This window comes from Oncorhynchus tshawytscha, linkage group LG05 (genome assembly GCF_018296145.1).
Source record: "Oncorhynchus tshawytscha isolate Ot180627B linkage group LG05, Otsh_v2.0, whole genome shotgun sequence".
Taxonomy (NCBI): domain Eukaryota; kingdom Metazoa; phylum Chordata; class Actinopteri; order Salmoniformes; family Salmonidae; genus Oncorhynchus; species Oncorhynchus tshawytscha.
Genome location: NC_056433.1, coordinates 10,900,304 through 10,926,234, shown reverse-complemented (window position 1 = coordinate 10,926,234; position 25,931 = coordinate 10,900,304). Strand labels below are relative to the sequence as shown.

Here is a 25,931-nt window from a genome sequence, read left to right as displayed (position 1 = left end):
ATGTGAACTTTTTCTTTCCTCCTTTCCTAACTTTAAGGAAAGGGAGCTAGAGAAGGAGGGGAGGAAAGGGTGGTAGGGATGGAAAGGAATCTAGGAAAGGAGGTAAGGAAGCTAGGAAAGAGGAAAGGATAGGGAGTTAGAAAATGGAGTGAGGAAAGCTAGAAAGGAATCTAGTAAAGAAAATGAGTAAAGGAAAGGAAGCTAGGAAAAGAGCTAGGTAAGGAAAGGAGATAAGGAAATCGTGATAGGGGAATAGCAGAATGAGAAGTAGGGAAGGAAAGGAAGACTTTTTTTTCACTATTGCTAATCGCTGTTCATTATCTATGCATATTCGCTTTACCCCTACCTACATGTACATATTACCTCAATTACCTCAACTAACCTGTACCCCCGCACATTGACTCGGTACCTATATAGCCTCGTTATTGTTGTTTTATTGTGTTACTTTTTTTTTTTACAATAGTTTATTTAGTAAATATTTTCTCAACTCTATTTTCTTAAAACTGCATTGTTGGTTAAAACATTTTATGGCTGCAGGGGCAGTATTGAGTAGCTTGGATGAAAGGTGCCCAGAGTAAACAGCCTGCTCCTCAGTCCCAGTTGCTAATATATGCATATTATTATTATTATTGGATAGAAAACACTCTGAAGTTTCTAAAACTGTTTGAATGATGTCTGTGAGTATAACAGAACTCATATGGCAGGCAAAAACCTGAGAAGAAATCCAAACAGGAAGTGGGAAATCTGAGGTTGGTGGATTTTCAACCCAGCCCCTATTGAATACACAGTGGGATATTGGTTATGTTGCACTTCCTAAGGCTTCCAGGTTTACACCTTTTGTATTCAGCGCATGTGACATAAAATTTGATTTGATTTGATTTGGAAAAGAAAAGGAGCTAGGAAATGAGGTTGGAAAGGGAGCGAGGAAGGGAGAAAAGGAATCTAAGAAAGAAAATGAGGAGTTCACATGTATGTGGTAGGAATGAACCATGTCCAGTAGATGGCAAATTGTCTCATGGAAAATTAATGCAACAATTTCCTGCTATGATGCGATCACATTTAATTGTCTTGTATCTGTAAAAACAGCTGGACATAATTATGTCACACCTAAAAACATATTTTTTAAATGCTACAAACTAGAATGTCAAATAAAAATTAAGTGGTTGAAGTGTTTCCATTTAGTCAAATTGCACATTAGTATCTGTTTCATTTCTCAGGTAGCATGAAGAAGCCAGTATGGATAGAATGCAAGAATTTACTCATATTTGCCATATTCTAGTAATTCTCATGTGTCAAATTTCTGCCCTGCTAGAGATACCCCGGTCTGTATTGTCTTGTATCTGTAAAAACAGCTGGACATAATTATGTCACACCTAAAAACATATTTTTTAAATGCTACAAACTAGAATGTCAAATAAAAATTAAGTGGTTGAAGTGTTTCCATTTAGTCAAATTGCACATTAGTATCTGTTTCATTTCTCAGGTAGCATGAAGAAGCCAGTATGGATAGAATGCAAGAATTTACTCATATTTGCCATATTCTAGTAATTCTCATGTGTCAAATTTCTGCCCTGCTAGAGATACCCCGGTCTGTAAGTGCTGTTGTTGTAAAGTGGAAACATCTAGGAGCAACAACAGCTCAGCCACGAAGTGGTAGGCCACACAAGCTCACAGGACAGGCCCGGCAAGTGATGAAACATGTAGCGTGTAAAAATTCTCTGTCCTCAGTTGAAACACTCACTACCGAGTTCCAAACTGCCTCTGGAAGCAACATCAGCACAAGAACTTTTCGTCGGGAGCTTCATGAAATGGGTTTCCATGGCCAAGCAGCTGCACACAAGCCTAAGATCACCAAACACAATGCCAGGCGTCGGCTGGAGTGGTGTAAAACTCACCGCCGTTGTTCTCATGACCAGTGGAAACGCGTTCTCTGGAGTGATCAATCACGCTTCACCATCTGGCAGTCCGACGGACTAATCTGTGTTTGGCAGATGCTAGGAGAACACTACCTGCCCCAATGCAAAGTGCCAACTGTAAAGTTTGGTGGAGGAGGAATAATGGTCTGGGACAGTTTTTCATGGTTCAGGCTAGGCCCCTTACAATGAAGGGAAATCTTAACACTACAGCATAAAATGACATTCTAGACGATTCTGTGCTTCCAACTTTGTGGCAACAGTTTGGGGAAGGCCTTTTCCTGTTTCAGAATGACAATGCCCCCGTGCACAAAGCAAGGTCCACTCAGAAAAGGCTTGTCGCGATCTGTGTGGAAGAACTTGACTGACCTGCACAGTGCCCTGAACGCCGACTGCGTTCCAGGCCTATTCGCCCAACCTCACTAATGCTCTTGTGGCTGAATGGAAGCAAGTCCCCTGTTAAGGGAATTTTTTATCAATGATGACTAATTATGTATACATTTCAATCAGGACAGACTAATCAGAATACTATTATATTACTGTATATGTACTAATCCGAATACTATTATGTTGCTGTATATGTATGAGTTTTAATTTTTGATCCCAGTACTGAATATAATGTGTGTGAATGAATCAAGAGTTAGAACAATGACTGTCTGTTCCTTGGTAGGAATGAATGAACGATATCTTCAGACTGGCTAGAATGCTTATCAAATCAAATGTATTTATATAGCCCTTCGTACATCAGCTGATATCTCAAAGTGCTGTACAGAAACCCAGCCTAAAACCCCAAACAGCAGGCAATGCAGGTGTAGAAGCACGGTGGCTAGGAAAAACTCCCTAGAAAGGCCAAAACCTAGGAAGAAACCTAGAGAGGAACCAGGCTATGTGGGGTGGCCAGTCCTCTTCTGGCTGTGCCGGGTGGAGATTATAACAGAACATGGCAAAGATGTTTAAATGTTCATAAATGACCAGCATGGTCCAATAATAATAAGGCAGAACAGTTGAAACTGGATCAGCAGCACGGTCAGGTGGACTGGGGACAGCAAGGAGTCATCATGTCAGGTAGTCCTGGGGCATGGTCCTAGGGCTCAGGTCCTCCGAGAGAGAGAAAGAAAGAGAGAAGGAGAGAATTAGAGAACGCACACTTAGATTCACACAGGACAACGAATAGGACAGGAGAAGTACTCCAGATATAACAAACTGACCCTAGCCCCCCGACACATAAACTACTGCAGCATAAATACTGGAGGCTGAGACAGGAGGGGTCAGGAGACACTGTGGCCCCATCCGAGGACACCCCCGGACAGGGCCAAACAGGAAGGATATAACCCCACCCACTTTGCCAAAGCACAGCCCCCACACCACTAGAGGGATATCTTCAACCACCAACTTACCATACTGAGACAAGGCTTATCTACAGCCATAAATTATATTAAATTAGTAGGGAGACGATGTGGGAAGACTTGAGATACTGCCTTTGTACTGGAACGGAGATGGCACGGGTTGGTGCTGAAACTAATGACGTCGTTTGCAGTTTATAACCTGTGGTAAACTGTATCTTATTCAGTACTCTCGTGAATAAACTCTGCTGGTTGACTTTAAGATTGGGCTCTGTCCATTATTATAGAATAAGGGTCTTACAAATCCTTATGAATTGACAGAGTGTTTAATTTGAATTGGGTATTAAAACATAGAGCAATTTAATTCCTTTAACATCCCCGCAGCAATATTCCAACATCTAGTGGAAAGCCTTCCCAGAAGAGTGGAGGCTGTTATAGCAGCAAAGTGGGGACCAACTCCATATTAATGCCCATGATTTTGGAATGAGATGTTCGACGAGCACGTGTCCACATACTTTTGGCCATGTAGTGTATGTTGTATCTACATAGGCCTTATTATATGGGCTAGCCAACTAATTTTCAGCATTTCTTCAGTTAATAGCAAAGTAGGCTACAGCCTCATGATAAGCCAATGCCAACCTAATAGTTTCTTAAGAGGAATTTATACAAAAGCCTACCTGTAGGTACTCTCTCCCGGGTGTCATCCTCCGCGTCGTCTACGGACGCTTCTCCCTCAGGGCAATTGTCATCACCTATGTGGAGATTGAGAATCACAACATTATTGCAAGTTACCTTGCTGAAGTCCTATAGCCTAATGTAACATTACTTACCAGCACGTGAGCTGTTTATGTTGGTGTGCATTGAAACAACAGTCTTTGTCCTAGGATTTCATTCTTTCCGATAGAAAAATATCCCAATCATGCTTTTACCTCCAGGACCACATCGAAGAAGCTCTGTTTTTTCACTCAGGTAGCGCTGTTTCAAGGCCTTTCTTTTGGATCTTTAAGATGTGGCAGGCTTTGTTATAGCCCTTCCTCTGCATGTCTTATTTACAGTAATTGTTCAAATAATCAGGCGTTTCTTGGAGCGTTTTCCATACTTTTGAATCAAACCAAAAAACTCTTTGGTCTCTTCCTCCGTACACTTGAATCTTTGTGTGCTCGGCAGGGTTTGAATGTCGCTGGAGGGTATAGCAGCCGTTTTACAGGCTAATGACCAATTGTGCTATTTTGTGTGTTAACTTCTTTAGTACATAATGCTTCCGCCATCGTTTCTCATGACAGAAAAGAGCTTCTGGACATCAGAACAGCGATAACTAACATTGATTTGAATGAGGATTTCTACTTCAATGAGTCAGAGGCAAAAGACATACTGCTCATTCCGGACCAGGCCCAAATCCCTGAGACTCTGAAAAAGGAAGAGGCCAGAGTGCGGGATACCTGACAAGACTAATTTGCCGGAAAAGGGGCTGCATATCGGGCAGCCTTCTGAGAATCCGGAAGCAAGCGAGTATACTCCCACTGACATCCGTTCTTCTTGCTAAAGTGCAATCATTGGAAAATAAAATTGATGACCTACAATTAAGATTATCCTGCCAACGGGACATTAAAAACTGTAACATCTTATGTTTCACTGAGACGTGGCTGAACGAAGACACAGACAATATAGAGCTAGCGGGATTTTCCATGCACTGGCAAAACAGAGACGCTACCTCTGGTAAGGCGAGGGGTGGAGGGGTGTGGCTATTTGTCAATAACAGCTGGTGGGCAATGTCTTATATTAAAGAAGTCTTGAGGTATTGCTCGCCTGAGGTAGAGTACCTTATGATAAGCTGTAGACCACACTATCTACCAAGAGAGTTCTCATCTGTATTATTCGTAGCTGTCTATTTACCACCACAGAACGAAGCTGGCACTAAGACCGCTCTCAACCAACTCTATAAGGCCATAAGCAAAGAAGAAAATGCTCACCCAAAAGCTGTGCTCCTAATGGCCGGGGACTTTAATGCAGGCTAACTTAAATCAGTTTTATAAATTTTTTACCAGCATGTCACATGTGCAACCAGGGGGGGGGGGATCCTTGACCACCTTTACTCCACACACAGAGATGCACACAAAGCTCTCCCTCGCCCCCATTTGGCAAATCTGACCATATTTCTATCCTTCTGATTCCTGCATACAAGCAAAAACTAAAGCAGGAAGTACCAGTGACTCGCTCAGTACGGAAGTGGTCAGATGATGCGGATGCTACACTACAGGACTGTCTTACTAGCACAGACTGGAATATGTTCCGGGATTCATCCAATGGCATACACCACCTCAGTCATCGGCTTCATCAATAAGTGCATCGATGACGTCGTCCCCACAGTGACTGTACGTACATATCCCAACCAGAAGCCATGGATTACAGGCAACATCCGCATCGAGCTAAACGGCTAGAGCTGCCGCTTTCAAGGAGCGGGAGACTAATCCGGACGCTTATAAGAAATACCGCTATGCCCTCAGACAAACCATCAAACAAGCAAAGCGTCAATACAAGAATAAGATTGAATCCTACTACTCCTGCTCTGACGCTCGTCAGATGTGGCAGGGCTTGAAATTTATTACGGACTACAAAGGGAAACACAGGCGTGAGCTGCCCAGTGACGCGAGCCTACGAGATGAGCTGAATGCCTTTTATGCTCGCTTCAAGGCAAGCCACACTGAAGCATGCACGAGAGCACCAGCTGCTTTGGATGACTGTGTGATAACGCTCTCGGTTGCTGATGTGTGACAAAACCTTTAAACAGGTCAACATTCACAATGCCGCTGGGCCAGACAGATTACCAGGATGTGTACTCAAAGCATGAGCGGAGTGTCTTCATTAACATTTTCAACCTCTCCCTGACCGAGTCTGTAATACCTACAGGTTTCAAGCAGACCACCATAATCCCCGTGCCCAAGGAAGCAAAGGTAACCTGCCTAAATGATTACCACCCTGTGGTACTCACATCGGTAGCCATGAAGTGCTTTGAAAGGCTGGTCATGGCTCACATCAACAGCATCCTCCCGGACACCCTAGACCCACTCCAATTCGCATACCGCCCCAACAGATCCACAGATGACGCAATCTCAATCACACTCCACACTGACCTTTCTCACCTGGACAAAAGGAACACCTATGTGAGAATGCTGTTCATTGACTACATACAGCTCAGCGTTCAACGCCATAGTGCCCACAAAGCTTATCACTAAGCTAAGGACTCTGGGACTAAACACCTCCCTCTGCAACTGGATCCTGGACTTCCTGACGAGCCACCCCCAGGTGGTAAGAGTAGGCAACAACACGTCTTCCACGCTGATCCTTAACACTGGGGCCCCTCAAGGATGTGTACTTAGTCCCCTCCTGTATTCCCTGTTCACCCACAACTGCGTGGCCAAACATGACTCTAACACCATCATTAAGTTTGCTGACAACACAACAGTGGTAGGCCTGATCACCGACAACGATGAGACGGCCTATAGGGAGGTCAGAGAACTGGCAGTGTAGTGCCAGGACAACAACCCCTCTCTCAATGTCAGCAAAACAAAGGAGCTTATTGTGGACTACAGGAAACAGAGGGCCGAGCACACCCCCATCTTCATAGGCCGCGTTTTTGTTGTTGCACTGTCTCTACCCACACACACGCATATTTACGCTACACACATACACTGCTGCCTAGCTACTTTTACCCCTACTTACATGTACACCTGCACATTGACTTGGTACCGGTACTCCTTGTAGATAGCCTTGTTATTGTTATTTTGTTTTACTATTTCTTTTTTTTATTAGCACATCTTTCTCACTTTTTAACTCAGCATTGTTAGCTCATAAGTAAGCATTTCACAGTAAAGTCTACAGCTATTGTATTTGGTGCATGTGACAAATACATTTAACTTGTTGCTCTGTCCTGCAAGCATACGCTATATTAGAATGAATGAAATGTGGACTGGTGATTTACAGTTACGTGATATTACATGCCCCACGTACCTTCAAAACGAGTCAGCATTAATCACTTATTCGAAAATCAGTTTCTATCATTTGTTCGCAATAAAGTTTTACCAAAATATAAATCCACCACTGTTGAAAGGATAAAAACTTTCATTTTTAGAAAATGTCTCTATATATTCCTTTTCACGTCACATTTGCGACATTGCTTTTGTTAAATAAACCTGAGTCAATGGAAACCTGCCTAGTTTTAGTGGCAGGCTTCTGTTAGGCTGCAGCTGGGTGCATATGGAGCAGCCCACCACATTTTAAAGCAACAGTACACAGGTTTCAAAACGTAAGACAAGAGCCTCTCAGCATCACTTGGTGCAAAATATGAAGATACATGCAGCTAATGACAAGGAATCATAACTGCTACACGTGCACAGTAATATTCAATTATTTGGAAGAATCTTTTCAGATTCAGGTCTCCCTAGAGAATGTCATGTTTCATCCTCTGGTAATTTACCAAATGTTTCTATCTAAACAATTCAAACCATTTGTGAATCTTCATTCCACCAAAGATGAGCTATATATTGATAATCTTTACATAAAGATTAGCCTCTTCCGCTCTGCCTGTTCACATCTTCTCTGTATAAAAAGCATAGATGCAGTCTGTACCATAAGCAGTATATTGATATGCTTTCAGTAAAAAAGACACTCCAAATCAAATCTGAAAACAATAGTTAATTTCCTGTATTCAGAGAAAATAACAAAATGAACATGAAATCAGATGTCAGGCAAATACATTTACAAAAACAGACAGGTTTAAAATGAGAATGACAGTAAGAGGTGCAAATATGGAAATTAATCTACCGACACTAATATCACACTAAATCAAAAATCAACATTTTAATTTAATTTTTTTAAATGAACAAATCACACCCTTAGTGGCATGTTACAATTCAATTCTCCCTTAAAATGTATAAAAACAAAGCAAATAGTCACTCATATCCATCTTCCTTGAACAGAAAGGAAAACAATTGCTGAAAGAAAAACAGTACTTAAATAGTTGTCCTGTTTTTAGCTCGTTTTTCTTCTGTTCAATAGATCCATCTTCACCAAGCAACTAGCCCCTCCCACAAATAGACCCAAACAAATCACAGGCTTGTCTCCCAAGCCCCACCCCATAGATCACTGCCCCGTCACCCCACCCCCAGATCAGTCCCTGTTCGAATACCTTCAATATAGTTGTTTTCTCCCTTCCTTGGAGTACTCACTGATCTGGTTGGATTGGCGAAAGCAATAGGTTGATAACCTTGCTCGCATCTATCCAATCACTTCTAGATCTGTGATTCTCAAGGAAGGGAGGCTGCACTTTGTTTTGTGTGTACTCGAACAGGGCCACTGTCCCCCTCCCTTCATACAGCCCAGTAATAACCCAGACCAATAAAACCAAGGCCCACCCCTACACCCATCTGATGAAGTTGCCCCCATGCACTGTTCCAGAATCAGGGTTTTTACCTCCTAGTGGTTTGGGTTCTGACCGAGGTAGAGCAAACTGACCCTAGATCTGTGCAATGGGGGCAACCTCTTGGCTACCCCCCTTCCTGCCTGCCTTTACTTCCCAGCTTGTTGGGCCTGACGCCGCAGGAGCACATAAATCTTCTCCTTGATCCAGTCTTTGTTGTACGGCTGGTACGTCTGAGTGTCCGCACGGTACCTGAATGAAGAGCAGGAGGTTCGTATTCATTAGCCACCAAACAGAATAAAAACAGACAAACCGCGAAGAAATACATCAACATTTCCAACAAGAACCCCTCTTTTTTTCTCAAACATTTTTTAAATTTAACTCGGCAAGTCAGTTAAGAATTTGTTCTTATTTACAATGACGGCCTACTGCCTTGTTCAGGGGCAGAACCACATATTTTTACTCTGGGATTTAATCCAGCAACCTTTGGGTTACTGGCCCAATGCTCTAACCACTAGGCTACCTGCTACTCCCAAAATAAGACCCAGGAGAGACATGTCATGAACATAAGATTGTTCTCCCACGACATTAAGCCTTGTGCTCAATTGGTACAGAAAGGCTATTTGACCCCGGGAAATAAATTCTACCAGACCTAATTACCCGGGGGAAAAACAGAAGGCAATTCTTAGTCACGATCCAAAATGGAACCCTAGTCCCCTAAAACCTTGGCAGAGTTGTGAAATGACAGGAAAGACCAGGGTGGTATTCACTAGGAATGGAAGAAAACAAGAAATCAGTGAGGGACTACCTGAACTTGTCCAATAAGAAAACACTGTTTGTTTGTTTGTTTCCCCCCCCATTGCAAAACATTTCGCTATGGTGTCAACTAACAAATACAACCATACCTAATAATAATAGCACCTCTGGAATGCAAGGTGGATTTATTGCTAAACCATTGGGCTCTAACGGTGAGGTTGCACAGTACTACTTACACTAGACAGCTGAGGTCTGCCAAATCATCAATGAAGTCAAACAGCTGGCTGATGTCATAGGTGATGGAGGGACTGTTGGGATTCATCCTCTTCAGGTGCTCTTCGTACATTTTACACACACCTGGATCAGGAGGGACACAGGTTGAGACAGTGATACATAGAACGAGGCTACACGTGAAAATACTTCTGAGTTCAGGACAAAACAAACCGTGCTGACCAACAGTCAAAAGCAGAATGCCACCATGTAGAATCGTCTGGATATTAACAGTAAGCCATGGCCAATGTTCTGGTCAGAGGCAATAGGACGGCCAACCACTTCTTTTAACCATTCGTTGGCACAGTGTGTTCTTTAAGTGGGGCCTACACCAGGGGTTGTGTTCAGTAGAGCACACGTAGCAAAACGTTTTGAATCTAAACATGAAAATCTGTCTTCTTATTGGACGTTCGGGTAGTAGCCTATACCCCCATAAAAAAAGGGGAGGGGGGTTAATCCCTACTGGGAACAACCACTTCAGAGACTGATTCTCACCTTCCATGCATTCGTTGACTGACTCGTAGTCGGCATATGTTCGCCCCTCTGGTCTCTTAGTTGGCTGGACAAGCAGAATGGTGTGTGACTGTAAAGAAGAGAAAAACACTGTCGTTTTTAATTTGACATATGTAAGTGTGTATTTGGCCTATACTGTAACAACCAAAACACACCGACCATGACGTTGTCTTCCACAATTGCATCAAGTAAATGTTGTTACACACTTTACCACTGCTCAAATGGTATTTTATTATACAAAGTTACAATTAATCCAATAAGAATAGAGCAGATGGAATTTGGTCTGACGAACCTCATAACAGTTCCTAACGGATCAGCTTTGCTTACTGTCTCGATAACGCATAGAGTTGCTATTCTTGTATGACACGCATCAACATCCGCGAAGCTTGCTAACATTTGTGTAAATGACTGCATTTGGCTCATTAGGCAAATGTGTATCTAAGCTAGTAAAGTTGCGAGCTCCTGCCAGAGCCCTGTAGCTCGGGCTAGCCAGCTAGCCACAGTTTTAGCTAACTAGCTCAGCAAGAGTCGAATGATTGGATAATGTAGTTCAGATTATTTTTGCTCTTCGTACAGTGTAAAATCACACTTACCATGTTTGTGTTGGAGTCCGATTATACTTTTAAAGCTAGACTTACAGATTCAGCGTTTAAATGGCTGTTATATTGCTCTGCTAGCCCCGTGAAATGTAGCTGTATGGAAAGAAATTGCGAGAAAGGAAGTAGTGATGGTTCGTTCGGGAACGACTCCTTTGAACGGACATTTTTCTGCTGAACGTCGGGAACCGAATCGCAGTGGTGAAAGAGCCGTACGTTTGACTCCCTGGCTTGCGTACTGCTACGATTGCTTTTGGAGCACACAAGTCATTTCTCTAAAGAGAGAAATTCCTCACTGCAGAAACAATAAATAGTGGTGAGAGCGCGTCAATCTGTACCACGCAGATTTATTCAGTGAGTAAAAAAAAAAAAATATATATATATATAAAATACTTTGCTCGGGTACAAATGTATTTGAACGCACATTCCACAATCTGACAACCTTTTGCTTTACATCTGCGTGGTACTCTTCTAGGTCGATTTTTAAGCATTTTGAACGAAGAGCCGTTTTGGAGCCAAATAGGCCAGCTCTTTTACGTGAAAGGAGCCAATTTGGCTGCTCACGGAAAAGATTCCGAATGGCCATCACTAAAAAGTGGAGAAAATGTCTATCTATTTCAAAGTAAAAGCACCTATTCAAAATAAAAGTCTCCATTTACTACGTGATATTTATAACGCCAGTGATAAATTGGGGCCACTCTTCAAGTGTAAAAAGTAAATAAAAATATATTATGACACAAGAAGAAGGATAACATGATGCAACAGATTTGTTCAGTTCAGTTTATTGATATCAACAATGACAGAAAGCACAGAGAAATGTTGCAGGTCAGATTTTGGAAGACATTTGTTCACATATGAAGTATTATATGGAAAACTTCATATCTTTCCTTTCCTCTGTACGGTGTTTGTATGACTGAAACACCTTCATCCTGTGTCTCTTAAGACCGGGCGCGGTATGCCCTCGCCCTCGCGCCCACCCTTAGTCTCATGCCAGACCGTGCAGGTGGGGATGCCTGTCGTGGTGTCACCACGGCGCCGCCACACTCCCTCTGGCAAACGTCCCTGGACACAAAGTTGTTGGCATTGCCATGGCAACCGCCATACCAGAACTGAGTGCAGCTGCCAGTGGCTGAGTTGTAGTAGAAGCGGGATGTCCAGTTGGCACAGGATCCATCGTCACGTGACAGGGAGCACATATGGCCGGACTGAGCATAAGCCGGGGCAGAGTGGTCCTGCAGAGAGAGAGATAGAAAGTCAGACACACGCACACACAGAGAGACATATATACAGAAAGACAGGCAGACAGACAGTATGACATATATATATATATATATTTAACCTTTATTTAATTAGGCAAGTCAGTTTAAGTACAAATTCTTATTTACAATGACGGCCTACACCGGCCAAACCCATGACGACGCTGGGCCCATTGTGCACCGCCCTATGGGACTCCCAATCACGGACGGTTGTGATACAGCCAGGATTTGAACCAGGGTGTCTGTAGTGATGCCTCTAGCACTGAGATACAGTTTCTTAGACCGCTGCGCCACTCTGGTATAATGGGTGGTAGCAGCTCTTACCTACCGCACGTGGTTGGTAATCAGCACATCCTGCCCTTCCATGACCCTGAGCAGTAGTCACCCCATCCAGACAGCAGCCGTACCTGACAACCAGACACACACACAGGTAAGATATAGAAAACAAACCAACAGGTAGCTGGTATAGACAGGCACACACAAAGACAGGTGAGACAGAAACACGGACGGCATCCATATAGGCCAGGGCTGCCCAACCCTTTTCCTGTTGGTTTTCAGTCCAACCCTCTTCCTGTTGGTTTTCAGTCCAACCCTCTTCCTGTTGGTTTTCAGTCCAACCCTCTTCCTGTTGGTTTTCAGTCCAACCCTCTTCCTGTAGGCATTCAGTCCAACCCTCTTCCTGTAGGCATTCAGTCCAACCCTCTTCCTGTAGGCTTTCAGTCCAAACCTCTTCCTGTTGGTTTTCAGTCCAACCCTCTTCCTGTTGGTTTTCAGTCCAACCCTCTTCCTGTTGGTTTTCAGTCCAACCCTCTTCCTGTTGGTTTTCAGTCCAACCCTCTTCCTGTTGGTTTTCAGTCCAACCCTCTTCCTGTTGGTTTTCAGTCCAACCCTCTTCCTGTTGGTTTTCAGTCCAACCCTCTTCCTGTTGGTTTTCAGTCCAACCCTCTTCCTGTTGGTTTTCAGTCCAACCCTCTTCCTGTAGGCTTTCAGTCCAACCCTCTTCCTGTAGGTTTTCAGTCCAAACCTCTTCCTGTAGGTTTTCAGCCCAACCCTCTTCCTGGAGATCTACTGTCCTGTGGGTTTTCAGTCCAACCCTCTTCCTGTTGGTTTTCAGTCCAACCCTCTTCCTGTAGGCTTTCAGTCCAACCCTCTTCCTGGAGATCTACTGTCCTGTGGGTTTTCAGTCCAACCCTCTTCCTGGAGACCTACTGTCCTGTAGGTTTTCAGTCCAACCCTCTTCCTGGAGATCTACTGTCCTGTAGGTTTTCAGTCCAACACTCTTCCTGGAGATCTACTGTCCTGTAGGTTTTCAGTCCAACCCTCTTCCTGGAGATCTACTGTCCTGTAGGTTTTCAGTCCAACCCTCTTCCTGGAGATCTACTGTCCTGTGGGTTTTCAGTCCAACCCTCTTCCTGGAGACCTACTGTCCTGTAGGTTTTCAGTCCAACCCTCTTCCTGGAGATCTACTGTCCTGTAGGTTTTCGGTCCAACCCTAATTTAGCGTAACTGATTCAGCTAGTTAACGTCTTGTTGAGCAGCTCATTAGTAGAATCAGGTGTGTTAAATTAGGGTTGGACTGAAAACCCACAGGACAGTAGGTCTCCAGGAAGAGGGTTGGGCAGCCCTAAAATAGGCCATCGAGTTGAAAGTCACTAGTTGGACTGCAAGTAACATACCTTTTTGTCACAATCAACATCTTTGTACCATGTGTGTTCAACACAACGCTATCTCGATCTGAACGTTTTGTAATGTTCTGTAACGTTGTGCCATACTGAACAGACCCATAGTCTTACCGGGTGCGTTCACAGTCATCTGTGGGACAGCCCTCTCCTCTATGCCCACCAGCGGATGTGTGGCCGTCCGGGCAGCAGCCATAGTATGACTGGGCACAGTGGGGACCAACCACGGTGGTGGAGTAAGGGTCATACACTGTGTTAGTGGCTAAAGAGAGCAAACACACATAAGGTCACATGTTTACATAATGTGTAAAAAATAGTCTCTCCTTAATGAGAGTGGCTTACCAAGGCAAACATCCAAAAGGACTCATTCAAGATAAAAGGAGTTGGAGCGCTCCACAAAGAAAGGCAGAGATTTGGGGGGTTTTCACTCTGAGGAAGACTTTAACTTGACGTTGAAATGTCAGTCGTCTGTTTGCATCCTGTACAATGGATTAAAATGAGCAAAAATAAATAAATCTCTGCCTTTTCTTTGTGGAGTGCCACAACTCCTTTTCACCTCAAATTAGCCCTTTTGGAAGTTTTTCTTTGTAAGCCCTTCTCGTGATTTTTGTCATTGATCAACCCTCCTTTCCTTTGTTTGGTGAGGTACGAAGGCCCACCTGAACTCTATATTATACTTGAAGTACATATACAAGTAAACACCCACCCGGATAACAATGAGCATGTTGAGAATATTTAGAACTGGGTGTGTTTATTTTTTGCTATCGTACATTTAGTCGTGGTAGGTATGTTTAGCTATATAGTATATTTAGTAATGGTAGGTATGTTTAATAGTAGTGGTAGGTATGTTTAGCTAGACAGTATATTTAGTAGTGGGAGGTATGTTTAGCTAGACATTATATTTTTTAGATATAGGCCTACCAGTTTGGCAAGTGCAACCTGTATTGTATATATGTAGCTATGATTTTATGATGGATTACAACACTGCCTAGACCGCTCAAATTCAACTCTGGAACTCAAAGCTAGTTCCTGGACTGATTCAGACCTGGGACACCAGGTGGGTACAATTAGTTATCAGGTAGAAGAGAAACCCAGCAGGATCCAGACCTTGTAGGGTCAGAGTTGGATACCTTTGGTCTAGACAGGGAGGACTGGGACATATAGTATGTACCATGAGAGAAGCGTGTTTTAGCACCACTACCACCACCACCACAGGAGGTTGGTGTCACCTTAATGTGGGAGGACGGGCTCGTGTTAATGGCTGGAGTGGAATAGGTGGAATGGTATCAAATACACGAAACCTATGGTTTTCCAGGTGTTTGATGCCATTCCAGACCTTATTATGAGCCGACCCTCCCCTCAGCAGCTTCAACTGACCACCACCAATCAACTTACACCACTGTGCACACGCCCGTCATTACTATGACAACTAGCATAGCTATGTCAGCAAATGACTGCTGTCTGAACATGCACAAATCTCATTTGGTCACTTGTAACTTGCTGATTGGACAGTCTGTAGAAAAAAAAACGAATTTGAAAAACAGAACTGTTTGGATCATTAAGGCTTGCAGGGAGAACAAGTCTTCAGAGAAGTGTGTTTTAACCTGAGGATAGATAGTCTCATAGTCAACTCTGATTTGTTAAAGTGAGAAATGAGTGAGAAATAAACGGTAAGCTATTTCTGTCTCTACTTGAATTATCCCAAGACAGTCTACGCACAAGGATGATTATAATTTCACACACAAACTGATACACACACACACGTACCTGAAGGGTCGTAAGGCACAAATCCTCTCAGAGTTCTATCATGTCCTCTTGGGTCATGGACACTTGGTACACCTACTGTATACAGAGAGAGACAAGGATGAACAGAAACACACACACACACACACACACACACACACACACACACACACACACACACACACACACACACACACACACACACACACACACACACACACACACACACACACACACACACACACACACACACACAGGGATCACACACACAGGGATTGGACTCACTCTGGGCTTCATGGCAGTTCTGGGTGTTACAGTGCTCCACAGTGGGGGGTCTGACGTGGGGGGAACATCTGTCCTCCCCATGTGGGTTCTGTTCTATGTCCATACACACCACCCTTCTCTCACGCACCCCCCCACCACACTTCTTAGAGCACTATAGGGACAAGGAGAGGGACAGAGAGAGAGAGGGAGAGGACAATGAGAGAGAGCAGGATAGAAGGATAGAGAGGGACAGAGAAGGAGGGAGAGAGAGAGAGAGGGGGAGAGGACAGTGAGAGAGAGCAGGATAGAGAGGGAGAGAGTGACAACAAAAAAAAGTATGGAAAGATGAGAGGATACATAAGAGTGTACTGTAGTCTGTCAAAAGTATCTCACTCTCTCATTGTTTATGTATGTTGTTTAAAGTGCTTTGTAATTTATGATTTTGACCCAATAAGAAATAAAATCTCTCTCTCACCAGTCCGAAGTCATTGACATGCCAGGTGATGTGTGTATGGCAGGCTAGTTTGCGGCAGGCCTGGACTGTGGGTGGGCGTGCCAGACCGCTGCAGGCCTGTTCCCCAAGGCGCTCTCCTCCAGCCCCCACACAGAACACCTCCCTGGTCTGCTGGCCATCACCACAGCTCACTGAGCACTGGACATTGGACATATCAATTAGGGAATTTAGCGGCAAAACAAAATCTGCAATCTGAAAATCATTCTTTGGTGACACTGTAGTTGGTTAGAACAGTAGTTTACAACTTGCTGGAGAAGTACAGTATATTGAACATGATTTTGCGTACCGACAGATACATCTTGCTGACAGAGAGGTTTGGGAAACACTCTCCTAATCTGCCCTCTGTTATACTGTTAACGTTGACTCTATACTGGCCATACTGGTACCCGGTACCCAGTACCCAGTACTCACCACACTGTAGCTACCCAGTACTCACTACACTATAGCTACCCAGTACCCAGTACTCACCACACTGTAGCTACCCAGTACCCATCACACTGTAGCTACCCAGTACCCACCACACTGTAGCTACCCAGTACCCAGTACCCACCACACTGTAGCTATCCAGTACCCAGTACCCACCACACTGTAGCTATCCAGTACCCAGTACCCACCACACTGTAGCTGCCCAGTACCAAGTACCCACCACACTGTAGCTACCCAGTACCCAGTACCCACCACACTGCAGCTACCCAGTACCCACCACACTGTAGCTACCCAGTACCCAGTACCCCCACACTGTAGCTACCCAGTACCCAGTACTCACCACACTGTAGCTACCCAGTACCCACCACACTGTAGCTACCCAGTATCCAGTAAACAGTACCCGGTACCCACCACACTGTAGCTACCCAGTACCCACCACACTGTAGCTAACCAGTACCCAGTACCTCCCACACTGTAGATACCCAGTACCCGGTACCCACCATACTGTAGCTACCCAGTACCCAGTACCCACCACACTGTAGCTACCCAGTACCCAGAAATCCTTCTCGTGGTGTGGGGGCTGTGCTTTGGCAAAGTGGGTGGGGTTATATCCTTCCTGTTTGGCCCTGTCCGGGGGTGTCCTCGGATGGGGCCACAGTGTCTCCTGACCCCTCCTGTCTCAGCCTCCAGTATTAATGCTGCAGTAGTTTGTGTTGGGGGGCTAGGGTCAGTTTGTTATATCTGGAGTACTTCTCCTGTCCTATGTGAATTTAAGTGTGCTCTCTCTAATTCTCTCTTTCTCTCTTTCTTTCTCTCTCTCGGAGGACCTGAGCACTAGGACCATGCCTCAGGACTACCTGACATGATGACTCCTTGCTGTCCCCAGTCCACCTGGCCGTGCTGCTTCTTCAGTTTCAACTGTTCTGCCTTATTATTATTCGACCATGCTGGTCATTTATGAACATTTGAACATCTTGGCCATGTTCTGTTATAATCTCCACCCGGCACAGCCAGAAGAGGACTGGCCATCCCACATAGCCTGGTTCCTCTCTAGGTTTCTTCCTAGGTTTTGGCCTTTCTAGGGAGTTTTTCCTAGCCACCGTGCTTCTACACCTGCATTGCTTGCTGTTTGGGGTTTTAGGCTGGGTTTCTGTACAGCACTTTGAGATATCAGCTGATGTACGAAGGGCTATATTAATAAATTTGATTTGAAATTTGATACCCAGTATCCAGTACCCACCACACTGTAGCTACCCAGTACCCACCACACTGTAGCTACCCAGTACCCATTACCCACCACACTGTAGCTACCCAGTACCCAGTACCCACCACACTGTAGCTACCCAGTACCCAGTACCCCCACACAGTACCCAGTACCCACCACACTGTAGCTACCCAGTACCCAGTACCCCCCACACTGTAGCTACCCAGTACCCACCACACTGTAGCTACCCAGTACCCAGTACCCACCACACTGTAGCTACCCAGTACCCACCACACTGTAGCTACCCAGTACCCACCACACTGTAGCTGGAAACACTGTACTCGGCACACTGCTGCTGGTTGCAGGCCTGCTGGCTGGCCGGCCTGGGTATTCCCTGGGAGTCGCAGTAAGAGTCATCCACCACGTGGGGTGCAGTCGAGTCCTGGACCATGCACTGTACACTGCGGTGCTGTGTGCCTCCGTTGCAGGGGGCTGAGCACTCGGACCAGGCGCTGTATGTGTAGGCGTACATGAGGGACTCGCGGTGGCGCAAGTTGGCGGCAGGAGCGGGAGGGGCCGGCACCACGTCACGGTCCATGCCGAGGATCTCTTCGTTGATCACCGCCTAGGTATCAGATAACACAGATTAAGACAATATGAGTGTGTGTGTGTATGTGTGTGTGCATGCATATGTGTGTCTGTGAGTGTGTGTGTGTGTGTGTGTGTATGTGTGTGTGTGTGTGTGTGTGTGTGTGTGTGTGTGTGTGTGTGTGTGTGTGTGTGTATGTATGTCTGTGAGTGTGTGTGTTTTGTGTGTGTGTGTGTGTGTGTATGTGTGTGTGCATGCATATGTGTGTCTGTGTGTGTGTGTGTGTGTGTGTGTGTGTGTGTGTGTATGTCTGTGTGTGTGTGTGTGTATGTCTGTGAATGTGTGTGTTTGTCTGTGTGTGTGTGTGTGTGTGTATGTGTGTGTGCATGCATGTGTGTGTGTGTGTGTGTGTGTGTATGTATGTCTGTGTGTGTGTGTGTGTATGTGTGTGCATGCATATGTGTGTGTGTGTGTGTGTGTGTGTGTGTCTGTGAGTGTGTGTGTTTGTCTGTGTGTGTGTGTGTGTGTGTGTGTGTGTGTGAGTGTGTGTGTGTGTGTATGTATGTCTGTGAGTGTGTGTGTTTGTCTGTGTGTGTGTGTGTGTGTGTGTGTGTGTGTGTGTGTGTGTGTGTGTGTGTGTGTGTGTGTGTGTGTGAGTGTGTGTGTATGTCTGTGAGTGTGTGTGTTTGTCTGTGTGTGTGTGCATGGCATGTTGGACTATTAAATGTGGAATGAAAAGAAGGATATAAGGTAAGTACTAATACCCTGCAGATGCCTGCGATACAGATGTCACTGCGCCCCACATAGCAGGGTGTCCCGTCCACCACGGCAGGCCTGTGTCTGTAGAAGAAGTTCTCTCCACGGGGGACGCAGTTCAGCTCACATGGGTTAGACGCTTCACAGGTAAACAGCAAACATTAGTCATTCTTCATGTATGTATAATGAGGATATGGGTAATAATCCACAGTGAAATATTATACTTTATAATTTGCATGTCATTCCCATTGTACCTCCATGGTAAGGCAGCCAGGTGTATCGTTTACTCTGGAAGTCCATCCTATTAAACTGGGCACACTGCTCCTCGCGGATATCCCTGGAACCCACGGGACATGCCTGCATGGAACAGACAATCTCATTCTGTTGGTGTTTTCATTGGGGGGAGGTGTGTGTGTGTGTGTGTGTGTGTGTGTGTGTGTGTGTACCTGCGTATTACAGGTGCGGTAAGATTTTGAAGATCCCACGCAGTTGTTTCCTCCATCTGTCCTGCAAATCAAAGAGGAGAGTCAGAAAGACATACAATCCTCATACACACACTCTCTCCCTCTCCCTCTCTCTCTCCCTCTCTCTCTCTCCCTCTTTCTCTGCCTCTCTCAACTCTCTCTTTCTCTGCCTCTCTCTCTCTCTCTCTCCCTCTCTCAACTCTCTATTTCTCTGTCTCTCTCTCTCCCTCTCTCTTTCTCTGCCTCTCTCTCCCTCTCTCTTTCTCTGCCTCTCTCTCTCTCCCTCTTTCTCTGCCTCTCTCTCTCTCAACTCTCTCTTTCTCTGTCTCTCTCTGTTCTCTCTCTCTCTCTCTGCCTCTCTTTTCTCTCTCTCTCTCTCTCTCTTTCTCTGTCTCTCTGTCTCTCCCTCTCTCTTTCTCTGCCTCTCTCCCTCTCTCAACTCTCTCTTTCTCTGTCTCTCTCTGTTCTCTCTCTCCTCTCTCTCTCTCTCTGCCTCTCTTTTCTCTCTCTCTCTCTCTTTCTCTGCCTCTCTCTCTCTCTGCCTCTCTTTTCTCTCTCAACTCTCTCTTTCTCTTCCTCTCTCTCTCTCCATCTCTCTCTCTCACACACACACACTCTCTCACATTCATTAGTTTTTTTTTTTTACCTTGCAGTAATACATTGCCTGGTCCTCATGGCTACTCCAGTGCCACAGGGGCGGCTGCATGGCCCATAGGTTCCGTATTCCCCCCAGTAGTCATTGCTGGGCGCCGTTAGCTGGAACATAACAGCAGTGAGCACACCAAATGCCATAACCCGACAGTAAACACAGTACTCGGTAAGTATACACCAGAATAGCAAGTGGAAAACATCCTATCACCACAAACAATTACATATCATTACACAAACCTTTTACACACCAGTATGGTAACAATATAAAATCCCCACATTCCAGCTGTTTTTGTAAACAAAATATGACTGTGTGCCTGTAATGTGTAATGACATGAGTTGTATTATTGGTGTTTTAAATGCATGTTGGTGTATTGCGTAGTAGTATTAGATCATCATATGTATTTCCAGTTTTTTTTTTGTTTTGTTTGTTTTGGCTCTGTACTCCAGCACTTTGGATTTTAAATGTTACAATGATCATGAGGTTAAAGTACGGATAGTCAGCTTTAATTTGAGGGTATTTTCATTCATATCGGGTGAACTGTTTAGAAATTACAGCACTTTTTGAACACAGTCCCCCATTTTAGGGGACCAAAAGTATTGGGAAAAAATCACTTATATGTGTATTTAAGTATACTGAACAAAGATATAAACCAACATGCAATAATTTCAACGATTTTACTGATTTACACAGTTCATATGAGGAAATCAGTCAATTGAAATAAATTCATTAGGCCCTAACCTATGGATTTCACATGACTGGGCAGGGGCACAGCCATGGGTTGTCCTGGCCCAGCCAATCAGAGTCTTTCTTCACAAAAGGGCTTTATAACAGACAGAAATACTGCTCAGTTTCATCAGCTGTCTGGGTGGCTGTTCTCAGACGATCCCGTAAGTTAATAAGCTGGATGTGGTGGTCCTGGGCTGGCGTGGTTACACGTGGTTTGCGGTTGTGAGGCCAGCTGGACGTACTGCCAAATTCTCCAAACGACGTTGGAGGTTGGACATTCTTGCAGTCACTATGCTAATTGCACGATCTCTGAAAACTTGAGACATATGTGGTGTTGTGTGACAAAACTGCACATTTTATAGTGGCCTTTTATTGTCCCCAGCACAAGGTGCGCCTGTGTAATGATCATGTTGTTTAATCAGCTTCTTGATATGCCACACTTGTCAGGTGGATGGATTATCTTGGCAAAGGGGAAATGCTCGCTAACAGGGATGTAAACAAATTTGTAAATTTGTGCACAACATTTCTGGAAAATATGGAACATTTCTGGGATCTTTTATTTCAGCACATGAAACCAACACTTTATATTTTGTATTTATATTTTTGTTCAGTATAGTTAAATGTTAAGTGTTTGTTCCCATATTCCTAGCACGCAATGATTACATCAAGCTTATGGTTTAGCTTGTGACTACAAACTTGTTGGATGCATTTGCTGTTTGTTTTGGTTGTGTTCTGGATCATTTTGTGCCCAATAGAAATGAATGGTGAATAATGTATAGTGTCATTTTGGGGTCACTTTTATTGTAAATAAGAACAGAATATGTTTCTAAACACTTCTACGTTATTGTGGATGCTACCTTGATTACATATTAGCCTTAAACGAATTGAGAATAATGATGAGTGAGAAAGTTACAGAAGCACAAATATCATACCCCCAAGACATGCTAACCTCTCACCATCAAATCAAATGAAGTCAAGCTTTATTTATACATCAATGTGCTTTACAGGAAAAACATATTTGAAAAAACAATGAAAATAAAGCTGAAATAATTTACTACACAAAAAATAACGAGATAAAAAACAAAATAATGACAAACTGAACTAAAAAGCACCCTGAGGAAAAGCAAATCTAAAAATGTGTTTTAATATGTTCAGCCCCCCTCAGGTTCTCTGGCAGACTATTCCAGAGGCTGGGGGCATAGTAACTAAAGGCTGTCTCTCCATGCCTCTTGGTCCCCCTCAGGTTCTCTGGCAGACTATTCCAGAGGCTGGAGGCATAGTAACTAAAGGCTGTCTCTCCATGCCTCTTGGTCCCCCTCAGGTTCTCTGGCAGACTATTCCAGAGGCTGGGGGCATAGTAACTAAAGGCTGTCTCTCCATGCCTCTTGGTCCCCCTCAGGTTCTCTGGCAGACTCTTCCAGAGGCTGGGGGCATAGTAACTAAAGGCTGTCTCTCCATGCCTCTTGGTCCCCCTCAGGTTCTCTGGCAGACTATTCCAGAGGCTGGGGGCAGTAACTAAAGGCTGTTTCTCCATGCCTCTTGGCAGGTTCTCTGGCAGACTCTTCCAGAACTAAAGGCTGTCTCTCCATGCCTCTTGGTCCCCCTCAGGTTCTCTGGCAGACTCTTCCAGAGGCTGGGGGCATAGTAACTAAAGGCTGTCTCTCCATGCCTCTTGGTCCCCCTCAGGTTCTCTGGCAGACTATTCCAGAGGCTGGGGGCATAGTAACTAAAGGCTGTCTCTCCATGCCTCTTGGTCCCCCTCAGGTTCTCTGGCAGACTATTCCAGAGGCTGGGGGCATAGTAACTAAAGGCTGTCTCTCCATGCCTCTTGGTCCCCCTCAGGTTCTCTGGCAGACTATTCCAGAGGCTGGGGGCATAGTAACTAAAGGCTGTCTCTCCATGCCTCTTGGTCCCCCTCAGGTTCTCTGGCAGACTATTCCAGAGGCTGGGGGCATAGTAACTAAAGGCTGTCTCTCCATGCCTCTTGGTCCCCTTCAGGTTCTCTGGCAGACTATTCCAGAGGCTGGGGGCATAGTAACTAAAGGCTGTCTCTCCATGCCTCTTGGTCCCCCTCAGGTTCTCTGGCAGACTATTCCAGAGGCTGGGGGCATAGTAACTAAAGGCTGTCTCTCCATGCCTCTTGGTCCCCCTCAGGTTCTCTGGCAGACTATTCCAGAGGCTGGGGGCATAGTAACTAAAGGCTGTCTCTCCATGCCTCTTGGTCCCCTTCAGGTTCTCTGGCAGACTATTCCAGAGGCTGGGGGCATAGTAACTAAAGGCTGTCTCTCCATGCCTCTTGGTCCCCCTCAGGTTCTCTGGCAGACTATTCCAGAGGCTGGGGGCATAGTAACTAAAGGCTGTCTCTCCATGCCTCTTGGTCCCCTTCAGGTTCTCTGGCAGACTATTCCAGAGGCTGGGGGCATAGTAACTAAAGGCTGTCTCTCCATGCCTCTTGGTCCCCCTCAGGTTCTCTGGCAGACTATTCCAGAGGCTGGGGGCATAGTAACTAAAGGCTGTCTCTCCATGCCTCTTGGTCCAAGGCATTTGGATAGTTTAAAAAGGCCAGTTCCGGAGGACCTAAGGGACCTACTGGGTACATAACTTAAAAAGCATGTCTAACATGTATTGGGGTGCACAATCCTGGATGGATTTAAAAACCAATAGAATAATCTTAAAATGAATTCTAAAACTCACAGGCAGCCAGTGCAGAGACCTTAAAACCAGTGGTGTGTGCGCTCAGTCTGGTCTCGGTCACTACCCATGCTGCAGCATTCTGTATGTTTTACAGTTGACAAATTACTTTCTTGGGTAGACCAGACAGAAAAGCATTATAATAGTCAAGCCTGCTTGTAATAAAAGCATGGATGAATCTCTCTGTATCAGCCTGAGAGCGAAACAGCCACACCTTGGCAATGTTCCTCAGGTGGTAAAAAACTATTTTGGTCACATTCCTAATGTGTGATTTGAAATGGAGTTCAGAATCTAAAATAACACCTAGTTTTTTTAGTTGGTATTTTATCTTCATTGCCTGTGAATTAACATTTGTGGTCAGATTTTCTCTGTGCTTTGGCTCCAACAAAAAGTACCTTGTCTTGATTTAGCTATAGGAAGTTGTGAGCCATCCAAGTATTTAAATCACTAATACAGTCTAATAATTTATCCACGGAGCTAAAAATCCTCTGGTGACACAGAAATGTAAAGTTGTGTATTATCTGCTTAGCAGGGAAAATCAATGCTGTGCTTTCTGATAACGCTGCCAAGGGGTAACACATATAAACTGAACAGTATCGAGTCCAAAATGTGACAAAAATAAAACTCTCGACCGGTTAAATAGGTCTGTCCAGAAGCACAGCATGGTCACCAGTGTTGAATGGAGCACTTACATCTAAGAGTACAAGGACAGACAGGTGTTTGGCATCTGTGTTGACTCTAAGATCATGTAACACTGTAAATAAGGCTGTTTCTATGCTGTGGTGTGTAGGAAACCTGATTGGATTTTTATTTTAAATACGGTTGCCACTTAAAAAATACTTTAGCTCATTGAACACTAATTTCTCCAGAATTTTGCTTCAGAATGGAAGGTTGGAGATTGGCTGAAATTTGCTTATTAGATGTGGAGGAAAGTTCACGTAGGTTTGCAGGGGTTAGGATTTATCAGGCCATCAATGGTCGAGAAGAGCACTCTCTAATTAAACTGATTGTTAGTGATCCAAGTTAGAAAAATGAGCCCGTCTAGCATTTCTAATTGCCTTGTTATATATGCCAATTTGCTGTCTCAGAATATCATAATCGATCTGTAACTTTGACTTTCTCCACTTTTGCTCTGCCTTTCTGCAACTTCTCTTTAATTGATTAGTTTCATCACTCATCCAAGAGCCTCTCCGTTTGGCTGTGGCCCTTTTCAACTTTACTGGAGCCATGGCATCAAAGGTTGCCCATATTTTGCTATTAAAGTTATCAACTAAATAATCACAAGAGGAAGGCAGAATAGGTGGTGGAGTATTGGTCAGACACTCAATAAAATCTGTAGCAACTTCAGAGGTAAGATAGTGTTTCTTAATAATGTGTTCAGTGTTACCCTGTGCTATGGGCAACAGGGTAGTAAAAAAAAATCTAAAATCAAATACAATAACAAGGGATGTTAGTATTTTTGAGGTGGGGGGGGGGTATGGTATTGGTGAGTCTGTAACTTTCTCACTCATCATTATTCCCCTGTATGTTTTTTAAACCCAAGCAACACATCAAATGAAATAAGTAGCACTCACAGAAAGTGATGGTACAGCCAGTAACTGCAGAGGAACCAGGACCAGTAGGATGTTCATGTTTACCTGCAGAGGATAGGAAAAATACAAAGGTGCCTAAACATTTGCAAAAATGTCCAAAATACTATAGAATATATGATCATCATTCTATCATACCTTTTCAAGATCTCTGTAGTTGAAATCCACTCCTCTTGCTCAGAGTCCCAGAAGGATGTGCACTCGCCCAGGAAACAGGAAGCCGACTGACACTCAGTTATCAGCCCTCTTAACTTCCCAGCTCTCAGAGCTGTTAGCTATATATAGTACAGGTGTCCGGTTACAAGTAACTCCTTGCATGAAATTAACATTTTTTAAATTCAATTCACTTTGTTCCTTTCCACTTGGATTTCCCCCATCACTTTGGTTTTTCATATTTTTTTGTTGTTGCTTTTTATCAGGATACGTACTGATTTTGGGGTAAAACTTTTCTTCTGTTCATTCTGGCAAACTATGATATTCAACTCTGTCTGAAGTGACATCCAGGCCAATAATGTTTTGGTATGTTATTGTGTACAGTATTTGATACATCAACCTCGTTTCACACAGACAT

General features: G+C 44.3%; 2 protein-coding genes across 2 annotated transcripts; both read right to left on the bottom strand.

Moving 5' to 3' along the window:
- Positions 1-7,935: 7,935 nt before the first annotated feature.
- Positions 7,936-10,963, bottom strand: LOC112249913 (enhancer of rudimentary homolog). The gene is made up of 4 exons (XM_024419644.2): positions 10,805-10,963; positions 10,194-10,281; positions 9,665-9,785; positions 7,936-8,924 (listed from the first exon to the last, which is right to left on the bottom strand). Exons 1-4 carry the CDS (start codon positions 10,805-10,807, stop codon positions 8,822-8,824), a joined length of 315 nt encoding a protein of 104 aa, XP_024275412.1. The 5' UTR covers positions 10,808-10,963; the 3' UTR covers positions 7,936-8,821.
- A 610-nt stretch (positions 10,964-11,573) lies between these two features.
- On the bottom strand, positions 11,574-25,634 carry LOC112249827 (papilin-like). The gene is made up of 13 exons (XM_042321461.1): positions 25,499-25,634; positions 25,346-25,408; positions 20,349-20,458; positions 19,685-19,745; positions 19,493-19,595; positions 19,247-19,377; positions 18,210-18,518; positions 16,225-16,401; positions 15,771-15,921; positions 15,510-15,584; positions 13,857-14,004; positions 12,392-12,470; positions 11,574-12,039 (listed from the first exon to the last, which is right to left on the bottom strand). The coding sequence occupies exons 2-13, from the start codon at positions 25,400-25,402 to the stop codon at positions 11,746-11,748; spliced, it is 1,695 nt and encodes a 564-aa protein (XP_042177395.1). The 5' UTR covers positions 25,403-25,408; positions 25,499-25,634; the 3' UTR covers positions 11,574-11,745.
- Positions 25,635-25,931: the final 297 nt, after the last annotated feature.